Below are 14,093 nucleotides of genomic sequence, written 5' to 3' on the forward strand. Positions count from 1 at the left end.
TCACGGCAAACATCAGGTTCATCAGCTCAAAACATGATGTCGTCTGACGCCTGAATTTTGATCTCTGATGCAACACATTCTCACCGGTGGTTCTGAAATTCCATCCGGGACAGTTGCATCAAAGCAGACATTTTGTGCCTCGAAAAATGTGTTGAATCCGGAAATTCCTGAACTGTTGTCATAGCGATCCACGATGTCTGACCTCTGTCCAGCAGAGTCTTGTGGCGGCATGTGTGTGCAGGTGCATGTTCTCCTCAGTCAAGACTTAATCATTTCCATTAGTGGTGTGTCAGCTAGTTCAATGAGTCCCAGGCTTAAACTTCATCTTCTGTCTCCATCCTACTTTCATTCATATCCATCATCGTCCTTTAATGTGCGCGTCCTCTATCACCCACACACACACACACACACACACACACACACACACACACACGCATCTGATTGTGTCCTCACCTTTGCAGGTTCTCCTCTCCTCTACACGACCGACAGTCATTCTATTGCCGCCACTGTATGTCAATGAGTGTGTGCGTTACCTTTGCAGGAAACCTGATCACAGCGCTAGTGCATCAAAGGGAGGAAGAGAGGGGGCAGCGGTGGGCAGGAGAAGTGCAGTGTTGCAGTTCTTGTTTTCCCCTGTGATGTGTAGAAGACTGCAAATGTCTGATGAGATCAGGCAACGTTACAGTTGTCAAAAAAAAAACACACACAAGATGGAACGTTGGCCACGCTTCGAATTAAGATGACTCGGCATATGTTGGAGTGAGTTAGCGACTTGTGGTTCGACAATTATTTTAGCGAATGTATTGTCGAAGGTGTGAACCTGAAGGCAGCGTCCACAGAATATCCAGCAAATCAAACCCTTCTTCATCTATGACTGTGTTTCTCTGCCTACGGTGTGATGTTGCTGTAGTAAATTAGAGCGAGGGCCTGGCTTCAGTGGTCTGTCTGAGTCCTCAGTCTCTGATGACACAGCATCCTCCTGTTCTGGGCTCAGAGAGGAGAGGAGAGGAGAGGAGGGAGAGAGAGAGAGAGTGATGCCACTGTGAGGCAGCACTCTCTCTCTCTCCCTCAGACAAAGAAAAACAAGGACCTCGGTCTGATGTTAAGTTAAAAAAGAATTTGTTTGATCATTTATTAAACTGATGTTCCCCTGACTACCGTCCAAAGCATACGTTTATATATAGAGGACGAGTGAGATATGGAGCAAAGTGCCATCAAATCCATCAATCTGTCCATTCATTCATTCATCTATGTGTTTATCCATCCATCCATACATGCATGTGTTGGAAGACAGTGTCCTGGGTCTGACCTAGGTTGTCCTCCAAGTTGGACATTCCTGGAACACCTCAGTTTGAAAAAATGTAATAAAAAACACCTGATCAGCACCTAAACTTCAGCTTTCTTAAAACAATAATATCATAGACGTGTCTCTCTCATCTTACAGAGTAATGCTCAATTATTGAGAGTATTGACACAGGCTTGTGTTTTAAAAGTATCTTGCCCGAAGAGCACTTATCCTTGGGGGGGAACCGTCGCCGCCATCTTGAGGGTCGTTCCATTTCTCAGTACAGCTCAGGTGAACTTTGTTGGATCCACTCATGAGGGTCGAAAATATTGAGTCAACACCAATGTTCACATGAGAGTATATATCACCCACAATGCACTGCAGTGGTGCATAAAAAACAATGCCGTGGAATGGCAGTAGCTGACCACTATTTTCTGCGATTTATAATATATATATATACAGTGTATATAACACATATGTATGTTCAAACATGTAGCCATTTAAAGGATCTTGTAGACCTGCTCAACCATCTTTCTGTGCATCCACCATGTTGTCTTTCTGTTTGATGCAAGAGCGTTACAAATGAATGACACAAAGGTGTCGCTAAATCGTGTTAACGTACCTTAACAGATAACAGGCGCTAATTCATTCTGCAGGGACTCATGGTCGAACCTCAGCTTCTCCACGTGGAGAGAGACCAGTTGAGTTAACCATGGCAACCTTTCTAGGACGCCCTTGGGACGCCTCCCCGACGACCCGCTCTAGGACACTCGACTTTCATGAGTCAGTCCCGCGATCTCACTTCTTGTGGATTCGACCCTCAGAGCATAATTCTTCTTTAGGCATTAGTCTCCGTGACGTCTTCTGTCTCTTGGATGTTGATAGCTGAAACTGGCTCCGGTGACCCGTGACCTTAGGTAGCTCAGATTTGTGGAGAAAGACGGATGAGCATAATAACAAGCTAAATACTTTAAAGCATGAAAATGTGAAATGTTTCTGCGGCAAATCAAGCACTGACTGGAAAGTATACAGTGTACTGTACATTATTTCATTTAGACATGATCTAAACTAAATGTTAGTGATGCTTCTAGATCAACCGGGGATTGGATTAACTTTTTTAGGAATTTCTAATCCCCGCAAGAGAGGAAATTATTGTGTGACCCAAAAATGTTATTAGAGCAGAGCAAAGTGTTTTTGCAGGAATCATGTATCTGACTTGATGCATCCTAATTCGATCAGGTTGGCAGAGACAACGTTGAGCCGCAGCTCCTTCACTCATTTTTGTTGGAAGCAACTTTCATGACAAGAGAAAAATCTTACTTGTGATCTTTTCTAAACATTCCTTCACATCACAGCATGATCTGTAATGACACAGCATCGTCTGCTGCGACGAGCCCTGACATTTATTGGACGACCAGTCTGGAGCTTTTCACCCCGAACATCCTGGTTCTACTGGTTCAATTGGGCGTCAAAGTTAATCTACACAGTGAACGATTAACAGCTACATGAAGTCTGAGACAACATGACTTTCTTTTTAACTGAATAATGCCTGCAATGTTTTCTGCGTCTTTTTGAAGCCACTGAGGATCTTTGTTGTTCGTCCTTCATATTTCATGTTTAACTTCCTCATGGACTTCGACAACAGCTGGTCCTGATGAAACATGTATAGTTCCCACCGTTTCTCAGGCACATTTGCTGTAGGAAATAACAGTTTATACTAAAGAAATAACTAGTTCATACCATCATGTGGCACTGTTTACATTACATGGATATGCAAAATTTATTTTGTCAAAAATGTATGTATCACGGTCTAAATTGAATCACTAAATCATCTTCATAATTTGAAGTAAGATTGTACATGCAGAAGTCATCCTTCTATTATTATTTTTTGTTGATTATGAACATTAAACAGAAACTTACATTTAATATATTGAATTGACATATATTAGTCAAAGTGTTTTACAATTAAAGAGAACAGGAATCGGGTCATTTATAAATTAAATTGAACAACAAAAAGCTTCATCAGCACTTATTTAATCTGGGTTTTCCAAATGACCTGAAGGTTTCACACTGACTCAATGCTCATATAGCATGTGAATGTGTTAACGTACATTTTAACCTACAATTTCATGTAGCTTTAGCAGTACTAGTGGATGTGTTTCTGTTGTTTTATATTCATTCTATCAGTCAACACTGGCATGTTTGCATTCTCCGCTCACTATCTTTGTTCGGGGGCGGAGTTATATAACTATGAGTGACAGGTCTCAGTTACCACAGGGCAGAAGTTATACTCTCTCTGTCTCCAAATTTAGTTTCAAAATGGAGTATTTGTCTGTAGCCCTGCAACACAGAGCCACACTCCTTCTCATTGGCTTGTCGCCTTGACTGTCAAAATATGGACGAATCTATCGGCCATGTCTTATGCATATGGATAAGAAAGTTATCTTCCGATATATATCACTCTGTCGGTGTAAAAACATACGATTGTGTGTGAGTTCTGACACGCTCGTCTTTGTATCATAAATGAAACCCTGTGTGTTTTGCTTTTCTTCTGCCCCACCATCTTTCTGCGGCAGGCCTACCTTTTCTTACTCCTCCTCTCTTTCTGCCCATCCATCTCCGGTTTGGCTCCCTCTCCTCCGCAGTTCTCTGGCTTTCTTCTCTGCATCACTCCCCCTCCACCCCCTCCATCGCTCCTCGGCTCAGAAGCTGCTGTCCCACACCCCTGCCCAGACCCTTTATGATTTCCTGCTTCAGGACGCCTCCGTCTCACACTGGAAACGCATAGTTGTTCACGATGGAATACGTTGTACAATGATACCGTGTTTAAACACTTTATTCTTGGGTGTAAAGTCGACGACGTCCGGACTGTCTTATGTTTGTGCAGTTTGTTTAGTTGACCTTATAAATGACACGAATGATTGTCTTCTGATTGTCTTGACCTATTTCAACCTATTTTTTGAATTATATGGGAAAACATTTTTAAAGTTGTAGCCCATCTTGAGTCCATCTTTCAAGTCAAAAGAAAGAAGGGACAAAAATAAAATACAAAATAAACACAAATCAAAATGACCTACTTCTTAAAGTGATTAGAGTTAGAGTAAATTCACCCAAAATTCAGTCTTCACTCATTTGTGTTGGAAGCCTGGTTGATTGGTGAAGACGTCATACTTCACTTTCATGACGTGAGGAAGAGAAAATCTCACTTGTGATCTTTTCTAAACATTACTTCACATCACAGCATGATTGAGCCTAACATTTATTTGACGACCAGTCTGGAGAATTTCATCTCATGTCGACTAAGGGTTTGGATTATTTTCAGAATAATCTGTTCATTTTAGAGTTTTAGGGAAAAATGTATAGAACACATACAGTCTAATGTCTACACTGGTTATAGTTTATTCATCATTATTATTTATTATTTTTTAGTTTTAAGATAATCATAAACATATATCAGTTTGTAGAATTATTCACACTAATAAACTATATTGTCATTGATTAGTGTTTTGATTATAATCTTGGTTTGTGTCGTCGTTCGTCATATCAGGTCTGTCTAGGGGTTGCTTCGTGAAGAGCCCGTCAGTGACGTCACGTTTTTGTTGCTCATTCACGCCACAAAAGCAACAGAGAAGTGTCGTCTCTGACTATGATTTAGGGCCGCTGGAAAAAGTGACCCTTATTACTTTTCCTTTGCAGTATTTGTGTGTGTTTGTGATAATTTGGTAGAAAGTATTTCTATTGTTCTGGGTCAGAGGGCAGGTTGTTAAAAGTTTCCTCTAGTTTTTTAATAATTTGGTTTATACTGTATGATGAATGTCAGAGTAAAATTAAAAATGTTTTCATTTGTATCTAATAAAGGAGCATAATAAGCATTATAATCCATCATTAGCTTTCAAAGTGTTGATTGCTAGATGCTATACATAGGATAAGCAGGAAAAACAACTGGAAAAGAGCCCCACCTAGAATATGTTTTACCAGCCACCCCTGTACTCAAAGTACTTCTGGTTTATATGGTTAGTTATCACTTATTGTTGGCCACAAAAAAGCTTAAAATATTGACTTTTCTCCGGAACAATTCTTCTCGCCCCAGGCTTCATTACAAGATGGACATTACAGACGGGCAGTATGGAGGTATAAGGATATTTTAAAGTGGGTTTTTGGAGTAAGATCACTGGGCTCAAGTCCTAAAAATATTTTTGTCTATAACTCTTAAAAAGAACAGATTACACCTAAAATAAACCCAAGTCTTATTTAACATGAGGGTGAGTACAAAATGAGTGAACTATCAATATCACTTCAACTATTACTTTAAGATGAACTTGAGAGACGTCTGGAAGTTGCTTTGTCACCATAAAAAAAAAAGACAACCACTCAAGTGTGCTAGATGTGTAAGTATTGCCAATATTTTGCGTTTGATGTGAACACACCTACAGAGAGAGCATGGAGACACAACTTTCAAGTGTGTTGAGGCTCGACCCTTCAGACTTGGCAAATGTGCAAGTACCTATTTAACATTTTCTTTTATATAACAAAATGTAGTCTTAATATACAATTAAATGTCAGGGACTGGATTAGTGTCTCTTACCAATCTTTTGGGTTCATACTTCAATATCAAGGTGAACTGCAATGTATGTGTTATTTTAGGGAAATGTATCTAATTTGACTTAATGGTGAGCTCCAATCACCTAACAAGTCCAGAATGAGTATTACGATGAAGCCTTAAGTAAGTAAGTAAGTAATTATTTGTAAAACACCTTTCTGGGTCACAAAGTGCTTTAACAATCAAAAACAATAAACAGTTAAAATACATATTTTAAAAGGTCAAGACACATAAGACTAACACAGCAGCAGCAAGAAAATTTAGAAAAAGCCGGAACCATCAGTAGATTCTGATCCAGAGACCTCAGATCCCGAGCTGGGGTGTAAAGCTGGATCAGATCACTGATGTAAGGAGGAGCCTGACCATGAATAGCTCTGAAAGAAAGAACCAGAATTTTAAAATTGATCTTGAAAGAAACTGGCAGCCAGTGAAGAGTTTTAAGGATCGGGAAGATGTGAGTTCTTCTACTAGAGCGGGTTAGAATTCTCGCTGCAGAGTTTTGTATTAACTGCAGGAGAGACAGATCCTTCATGACACGAAAATAAACTGTTACAATAGTCTAAACAAAAAGACACAAACGGAAGGATTGATTTTGATAAAACAACAATATTTTCACAGCTGTTTATACCTGCAGTAACTATCCTAGACTGAACACGATCAACACCTCTCAGCTTAACACCTACACACTATAATTGGAAGTATTTTTTTTAATTTTTGTTTGTGTTGATGTTTTATATGCTTAGTTTAAATTTTAAGTGCTGACTCATGAGCTGCATCAAAGTGAGTCATGTGATTCCCTGTTTTGCTCAATAACTGATGATATAAACGACATTCAAGGATTGAAGCAGTACATTTTCACAACTCTATTGCTAGAAACCTCAGATTTCTCGATGATTTAGATGGAAATCTGAATGTTTTTGGACAGGACCAGGACAAGTGACACCCCAAACAACAATGCTCTATGTTAGCTTCAGTAGCTTTGATATGTGGCAGCAGGCATCACTACATATTGGATTTCATAGCATGTATTGTTTTGCATCAATATATTGATCACCATTCACCCATTAATGGGCCTCTCGGTGTCCACAGAAGTGCACAAAAACAAAGTCGGGAGACTGCTGCCCATTCAGTGCCCAGCCCCACTTGGCTCACTGTTTATGGGTGGGGAGTGTTTGTTGAGAGCACAGCGTAGTCAGCAGATCTGGGCCTGATCGATGACACCATTTGCAGTTCTCTTCCAGTAAGAGCTTTAAAACCAGAGGAGAAGAAAGACATTCACATGCTTCAGTCATGTGGAAATCACTGCAGGACGTTGTTTCCACCCCTTGTCAGGAGGACGTTTCACTCTTTAACAGTGACTTAACAAAACCTAGAGTTTAATTGTTTATTTCATTTTTTTTTATATCCATTTATAAAACAAACATAATCTGTTCATAGACAAATGATCAAACACTAGACATTAAGAGTCACAATGTTATATACAATGATATGCTGTGAATAACCTGCTCTGTTCTCTTTCTCTCTCTCTCTCTCTCTCCACAGACATTTATAGTGATAAATAAAGGGAAAACAATCTTCCGCTTCAGTGCCACACCCTCCTTGTACATCATAAGCCCTTTTAATTTACTTAGACGAATAGCTATTAAGATTTTGATACACTCATATCCTTTTAAGTCTGAAGCTTTTGTGAAATGATGTCTTATCATGCTGCTTGTTTCAATGATAACATTTGAGATATCAGTGTTCAAACATGTGCTATGTGAATAGTTGCTATCATCATTATTATTATTTTTATAATTATTTAAACCACTTTTATTGGATGATGTTTTATTCAATTCTTTAAACATAAACAATGTAATATACAATCTTGAATTATTGACATTTAATCTTGTGATACAAATGTTAAAGTAACTATAATCTATAGTTTTTTTCCCCTCATATTCCTGTTTATTTAAAGTGATACAGTGTTTTTAACAATGATACTGTAATGATCAATGGTTTTCATTTAAGGGACGATATCTAGACATTTAACCAGTGTTTCTTGATACTTTATTGCAAAAGAAATAGTCGTGTGGAGTTTTTTGATTAATAATCGTATTCATTCTATTTACGTTTACGACGATGTATTCTGTAATGATGTCTCACTCTTGTCCAATTGTCCTTGACTGTCTCCCCTCACATTATTCAGCATGATCATCATGTGCACTATTTTGACCAACTGTATATTCATGACATTCAGTGACCCGCCAGAGTGGTCCAAACAAGTAGAGTAAGTACAAGCACCGTCCTCAACCTTCAACGGCAGACTGGTTATTGATCGACTTGTCTTCTCGTGACCAGATACACCTTCACAGGTATCTACACGTTTGAGTCTTTGACAAAAATCGTGGCGAGAGGATTTGCAATAGATGGATTCACTTTTCTACGCGACCCTTGGAACTGGCTGGATTTCATGGTCATCTCGATGGCGTGAGTATCTTAGATGAGCCGTGTGGTTTGATTTCATGATGAGGTTCTTAAACATCGTTTTTTATACGATTCATTTCATTTCCTTTTCATCAAACGGAATATATACTTCTTTTTAATTTATGTTTTTGTACATTTCTATGTTTTTGTCTTTGTTGATGTTGTTGTTTTCGTCATCACACCATCAACAACATTTGTGTTTACTGACTTAACTGTTCCATTTTAATCATTTAAATCTATGTACTGTTATGTCAAGCCATGTCAAACTACATAGGGAAAATGTATTGAAATTGATTGTTTTTTTTAACAGATGATCACTGGTGTAGTTTTCAACCTCATTTCCATGATCCTGGTTGAAAAACATCCTCTCTGTTTATCTTTGCTTGTCAAGTAAAATAATGTCAACAAAAAAACAAACAAGTATGGATCCATATACTTAACATCTTTCTGAGGATGGTGGGAATGGTTGAACATTAACTTAATGTGAATAAAATGTCCAGTCACTGTGGTGGAGGAAGATGTTTCTTGAGTGAAAATCTCACAAAATGTAAATACAATCTTAAATCTTAACATTGTTATCAGTTAGTGAAGAGTGTTTTAGGTACCTGGATCATTAAAGAATATATTTTGTTTTAATCTCCTTTTGTCCTGACAGAAATAGCCATCTGTCCAGTGATCCTGGATCCAAATTATCAACAAATCAAACACAAAAGGTGGAAAATAAAATATAAAAATAGACATATAGACTTTCTGAACATTTTTTGGCTTGACTCAAACTTAAATCTGTTTGAAGGGAAGCACGCTCAACATTTTAATTGTTTTTGTTTTTAAAATTAACTATTGTACTAGTATATTGTCGCGTTTTATTATTGTTCATATTTCCTGTAACCATAGTTTACCGTTGAACAGTGACTGTCGTTTAAATATCGAGCCAGGGCCTTGTAGTTACACTGTTGCGACGCTGGGAGGTGCCAGAAACAATTAAAATGTTATTATTGACATGCTTCGTATGCAGTGGAGTAAAATCACTTTAAATGAGAGAAGTACTCACCAACTGTACCGTAGCAAAGCATCAAGGTTTTTTTTACTTTGTTCCTTCTCCCTCTGCCACAGTGACATTTATTTAACAAAGAATTTGGCCACATTGAGCAGCAGCATCTGCAGCCTACACCAGTGCATCATTCCATGTATCTGTCCTGACTGGTGTGGCTGACTTAACTTAACTTTGATCAAGGGACGGCTGCTGAGTATCTGTGTCTGATCCACTCTGCAGGTATATAACAGAGTTTGTAAACCTAGGCAATGTGTCAGCTCTGCGAACGTTCAGGGTTCTGAGAGCTTTGAAAACTATTTCAGTAATTCCAGGTAAGACAGTCCAGGTGTTTGTGTGGGCGGTGGGGCGTGTCACATGGGTTGATGTTAGGTGTGGTTTTGTTACAGTCCCTCTTCCTCTCCTCCTTCTTTTTCCCTTGTTCTCTTCCACTGATCCAGCAGGACCTCCTCTCACTGTGGTGTCCTCTCCTGAACTTCGATAGTGGTGCTGGTGTCGTGCTTTTGCACATGTTTGTTGTTATTGTGTGTGTCGTGTGTCATTGGTTTCTATTCTGTGTGTCGTCCCACCTTATTGCAGATATATAACAGAGTTTGTGGACCTTGGGAATGTCTCGGCGCTGAGAACGTTCAGGGTTCTCCGAGCATTGAAAACTATTTCTGTCATTCCAGGTGAGACTCCCATTTAAACACGAAGGCTGAGCTGAACATTTATTTGTTTGTTTTGTTGACTTTTTTTTAAGGTTAGGTTAAGAATGTTGCAAGAAAGTGTTTGTTTTTTTTAATCAAAAATGGCAAATAAACATTTTTGAAGGGCTTAGCAGTCTAATCTCACGTTTTTTTAAACTTCAATTTAAAGGATTTTGCTGTAAATGTGCAATTTTTTTTATTCTTAGTGATCTTTGATGCTTGTTTTCCCAACATTCTTCCACCAAATTCATGACTCTCAAGACTGCCAAGCCCGTTCCAACTTCAACGCCGCATGAAGCTTTGGCACACACGCTCACACAAGTTTGTCTTTACCTTGTCGACGCTGTCTCACTCACACGTCTCTTCTAACAAGAGCGTGGACGCTTGAGCTTGTTACCACACATAGACGTAGAATTAGAGACCGCTGGATCCGGCGGGATCAAAAGTGACGCAAGGTGATGGTGGTTCACAGACAGGTCAATTCTTTCAGCCTTGGCGTTTAAATGACTTTGCATGGCACATCTCATCTTCCTGTCTCCCCTCACTCACTTCTCTCCCTCGCTCCCACCGTCTGTCGCCTCTTGTGGGGAATCAAGTGCAGCTGAGTTTCTAAATGTATATCTCTATTCAAATGTTTTGGTAGTAATGATACTCGTTACACACATACTTGGCCAGTTTCACATACAAACAACTATTATTTAAAGAGGTGTGTTAGTAAATTACCAAATTAAAAGCCTGAATAAAAAGATTTAAAATGTTACTAATGCTCCATGATGCTGTTTCCTATTACACTTTTCACTTCACCCTGCTTCGTTTGTAGTTTTTTTCCAAGTCCCATGTCAAATCGGGAAAAGGAGAATTTATAAACATTAAAAAAAATCTAGCAGTGCAGCTTTTCGTTGTTCTGAGAAAAAGTTGAACAATGTGTTCCTGATTGTATGATCTGACATTTTATAACCGTGGATGGAAACTGAAGATATTAGGCCCTTGAACCATGTTACACACACACACACACACACACACACAGACTGATACAAACCTACAGGCAAGCTTTGGAACACACTCCATGTTATTACAATTTACAGGCATTATTTTTCGTTATAATTTCTCTAAAATATTTGTTTCTTCTGCCTCACCTCCTTTAGAAACAAATTAAATTATGATTAAATACAGATTAAACCTGCTAATATCTGGTTGATTCGAATGATAGATTTCAGTGCAGTTTTTAGTACTTGTAATGCATGAGTTACTAATGAATATTTCATGAAAATCAGTGCTACAATCTTCATGGTTTTATCTCTGTATGTTTGTGCTTCTGAATGTGTGTGTGTGTGTATGTGTGTGAGTTTGCCTGGTGTGTGTTTTCATGTATGTGCCCCTGCGTGTTCTGTGTTGTAATCCTTAGGCCTGAAGACCATTGTGGGGGCCCTGATCCAGTCGGTGAAGAAGCTGTCGGACGTGATGATCCTGACCGTCTTCTGTCTCAGTGTCTTCGCTCTGATCGGGCTGCAGCTCTTCATGGGGAACCTGAGGCAGAAGTGTGTGTTCTGGCCCATCAACCTGAACGAATATGTGGTCAACGGGACCTCAACATTTGACTTCGACGAGTACATTATGAACGACAGTGAGTTGCGCAATCCTGTTATGCACAAGATGACGCACTTGTCTTTTTTTTCTGATCCCTCTCTCTTTTGCTTCACAGCAAACTTTTACTTTTATCCCGGACAAGTTGACGCTCTGCTGTGTGGAAACAGTTCGGATTCAGGGTGAGAAAATTCACTTAAAGGCTATGATTGATGAACATTATGTGAGTAAGTAAGTGTGATATAAATGCATATATTTTGACTTTGTTAAACCTGCTAAAACTACAAAGATCTATATTTTCTAACTTAATCCCTAATGTGATATATCTGACACAGTTGCCTTCTTCAATCACTATATTTACATCTTAAGATAGGAAAATACAGAATATTCCTATTTTGGAAATAAGTGATTTACCCTTGTGTTACCTCTGGGTCAAGGTGACCCAAAGACACGAAAACAAAATGTGTTTGTGGTATCCCTTGTGTTGTCTCTGGGTCAAAATGAACGACCTCTGCCACTGCGTATGTATTTCTGGAAGCCCGGGAGGTCAACTTTTATCTAAAGAAAAATACTTTCTGGAAATCAATCATATTTATTTGTATATTTTTAATTCATGCCTTTTTTAAACGCATGTAAAACACAGATATTTCTACTACACTTGACAAACATCACACATGATCTCTGATGGTTTGTTTTCTGACAGTTCTTTCAAAGCAGAAATGATTCACAGAGCTGTCTAGTGACCGCTGATGAAATCAGATCAAAACCTGCTGATTGATAGAAAAGAAAATCAAATTTAAAAAAAGTTAAACACTCCAAAGCAGGATCCTTGTATTAACACAGGGTTCAATCGTTTTCTCATTTTCTCAATATGAAAGTTAAGTTCCTTGAGAATCCCATTATCATTGCACGTGTCTTCCAGACGCTGTCCTGAAGGATTCACGTGCATGAAAGCTGGAAGGAACCCCAACTATGGATACACCAGCTTTGACAGCTTTGGATGGGCTTTCCTTACTCTCTTTCGCTTGATGACGCAAGACTTCTGGGAAAATCTCTACATGCTGGTAAATGTCTTCTGTATTGGAGTGGTTAAAATTACTGGAATAAATTGGAGAAAATGTTTCTTATTGTTTCTAAAACATAAATATATATGTTTGAGATCATAAAACGGTGTTCTATAAAACTCTTTTCGACAGACCCTCAGAGCTGCCGGCAAGACGTACATGATTTTCTTCGTGCTGGTGATCTTTGTCGGCTCCTTCTATCTGGTCAATCTGATCCTGGCTGTGGTGGCCATGGCCTACGAGGAGCAGAACCAGGCCACCATCGAAGAGGCGGAGCAGAAAGAGGCCGAATTCAAGGCCATGTTGGAGCAGCTGAAAAGGCAGCAGGAAGAGACCCAGGTTTTGGAATTTCTCTTTGCGTGTTTTTCTATTGTTTTTGCAGATTTCGCAATGAGTGTCTCCTATGTCTCAGGCCGCAGCCATGGCAACGTCCGTGGGCACCGTGTCGGAGGCTGCGTTGGAGGACGAGGGCGGGGGTCACCTCTCCCGGAGCTCCTCCGAGGTTTCCAAGCTCAGTTCCAAGAGCGCAAAAGAGCGACGCAACCGCAAGAAGAAGTGGCGTCAGAAAGAGCAGGGCAAAGAGAAAGGAGACAGCGAGAAGGTGGTGAAGTCGGAGTCAGACGACGGCAGCAAGAAGAGCACCATTCGCTTCCCAGGAACTCGGCTCGGGAGAAAGACTTCCATCATGAACCAGGTAAGTTGCGCCACATGATCCATATATAAGTCTTTTATTTATTTGTCATTTATTTGTATTTTTATCAAGTTAAGACAAGAAGAATGTACATTTTTTATATAGTTAACTAAAAAGTTAACCAAATGACATAATTTACAAGTTATTTGTGAGCTAAAATGAGCTTTTATTTATAAAACAAGAGAAAGACATTAATTTAAAAGGTCAACAAATGAATAAACCAAACTCTCCTGACTCACTCACATGTTTCAAATATTGAAATCTTCCTCTCCAAGATGCAGTAAGTCTCTCATCACCACCGTGTTTTGAACGTATTACTTTATAAAATTCTCCCCCGTCTGAAATCTCAGCGAACTAGAGGTTACGAGAGCAGAATCCATCATGATGTAAGGATGGCTTCACTCCTCCTCTAGCCAGCTGTAATCACACCCCGCTTTGTTTATACAACGAGTCCCTTGGAGGAGGTTAATGTCCCATAGTGACAAACCCAGATGCTTGACCAATCACAGCAGAGTGGGTGTGGTTATGGTAAACAAGATTGGATCTCTAGAAAAAGCAAAGCGTATTCAGTGGGCGGGGCTTAAAAGCATTAAGAGCACACATACTGATGAGTAGAGGTCAAAGATCTATTTGAAAAACACAGACTTACAGACGTGTTCGTAA

At 39.3% G+C, this 14,093-nt stretch overlaps 1 protein-coding gene across 7 annotated transcripts in view; it reads left to right on the forward strand.

Moving 5' to 3' along the window:
• Positions 1-14,093, forward strand: part of LOC148070424 (sodium channel protein type 8 subunit alpha-like) — a 43,349-nt gene that overhangs the window by 7,001 nt on the left and 22,255 nt on the right. For 2 of the 7 annotated variants that reach the window (XM_087800401.1, XM_087800403.1), the window contains exons 3-11: positions 7,428-7,545; positions 8,064-8,154; positions 8,226-8,354; positions 9,982-10,073; positions 11,497-11,715; positions 11,794-11,857; positions 12,598-12,739; positions 12,872-13,078; positions 13,152-13,433. In XM_087800401.1, coding sequence (XP_087656527.1) covers positions 7,428-7,545; positions 8,064-8,154; positions 8,226-8,354; positions 9,982-10,073; positions 11,497-11,715; positions 11,794-11,857; positions 12,598-12,739; positions 12,872-13,078; positions 13,152-13,433 — 1,344 coding nt within the window. Of the gene's footprint in view, positions 1-7,427; positions 7,546-8,063; positions 8,155-8,225; positions 8,355-9,624; positions 9,717-9,981; positions 10,074-11,496; positions 11,858-12,597; positions 12,740-12,871; positions 13,079-13,151; positions 13,434-14,093 lie in introns of all 7 variants that reach the window. The other 5 variants (XM_087800398.1, XM_087800400.1, XM_087800397.1 and 2 more) reach the window with 3 other exon arrangements.

This window comes from Callionymus lyra, chromosome 10 (assembly GCF_982586985.1).
Source record: "Callionymus lyra chromosome 10, fCalLyr1.hap1.1, whole genome shotgun sequence".
Taxonomy (NCBI): Eukaryota; Metazoa; Chordata; class Actinopteri; order Syngnathiformes; family Callionymidae; genus Callionymus; species Callionymus lyra.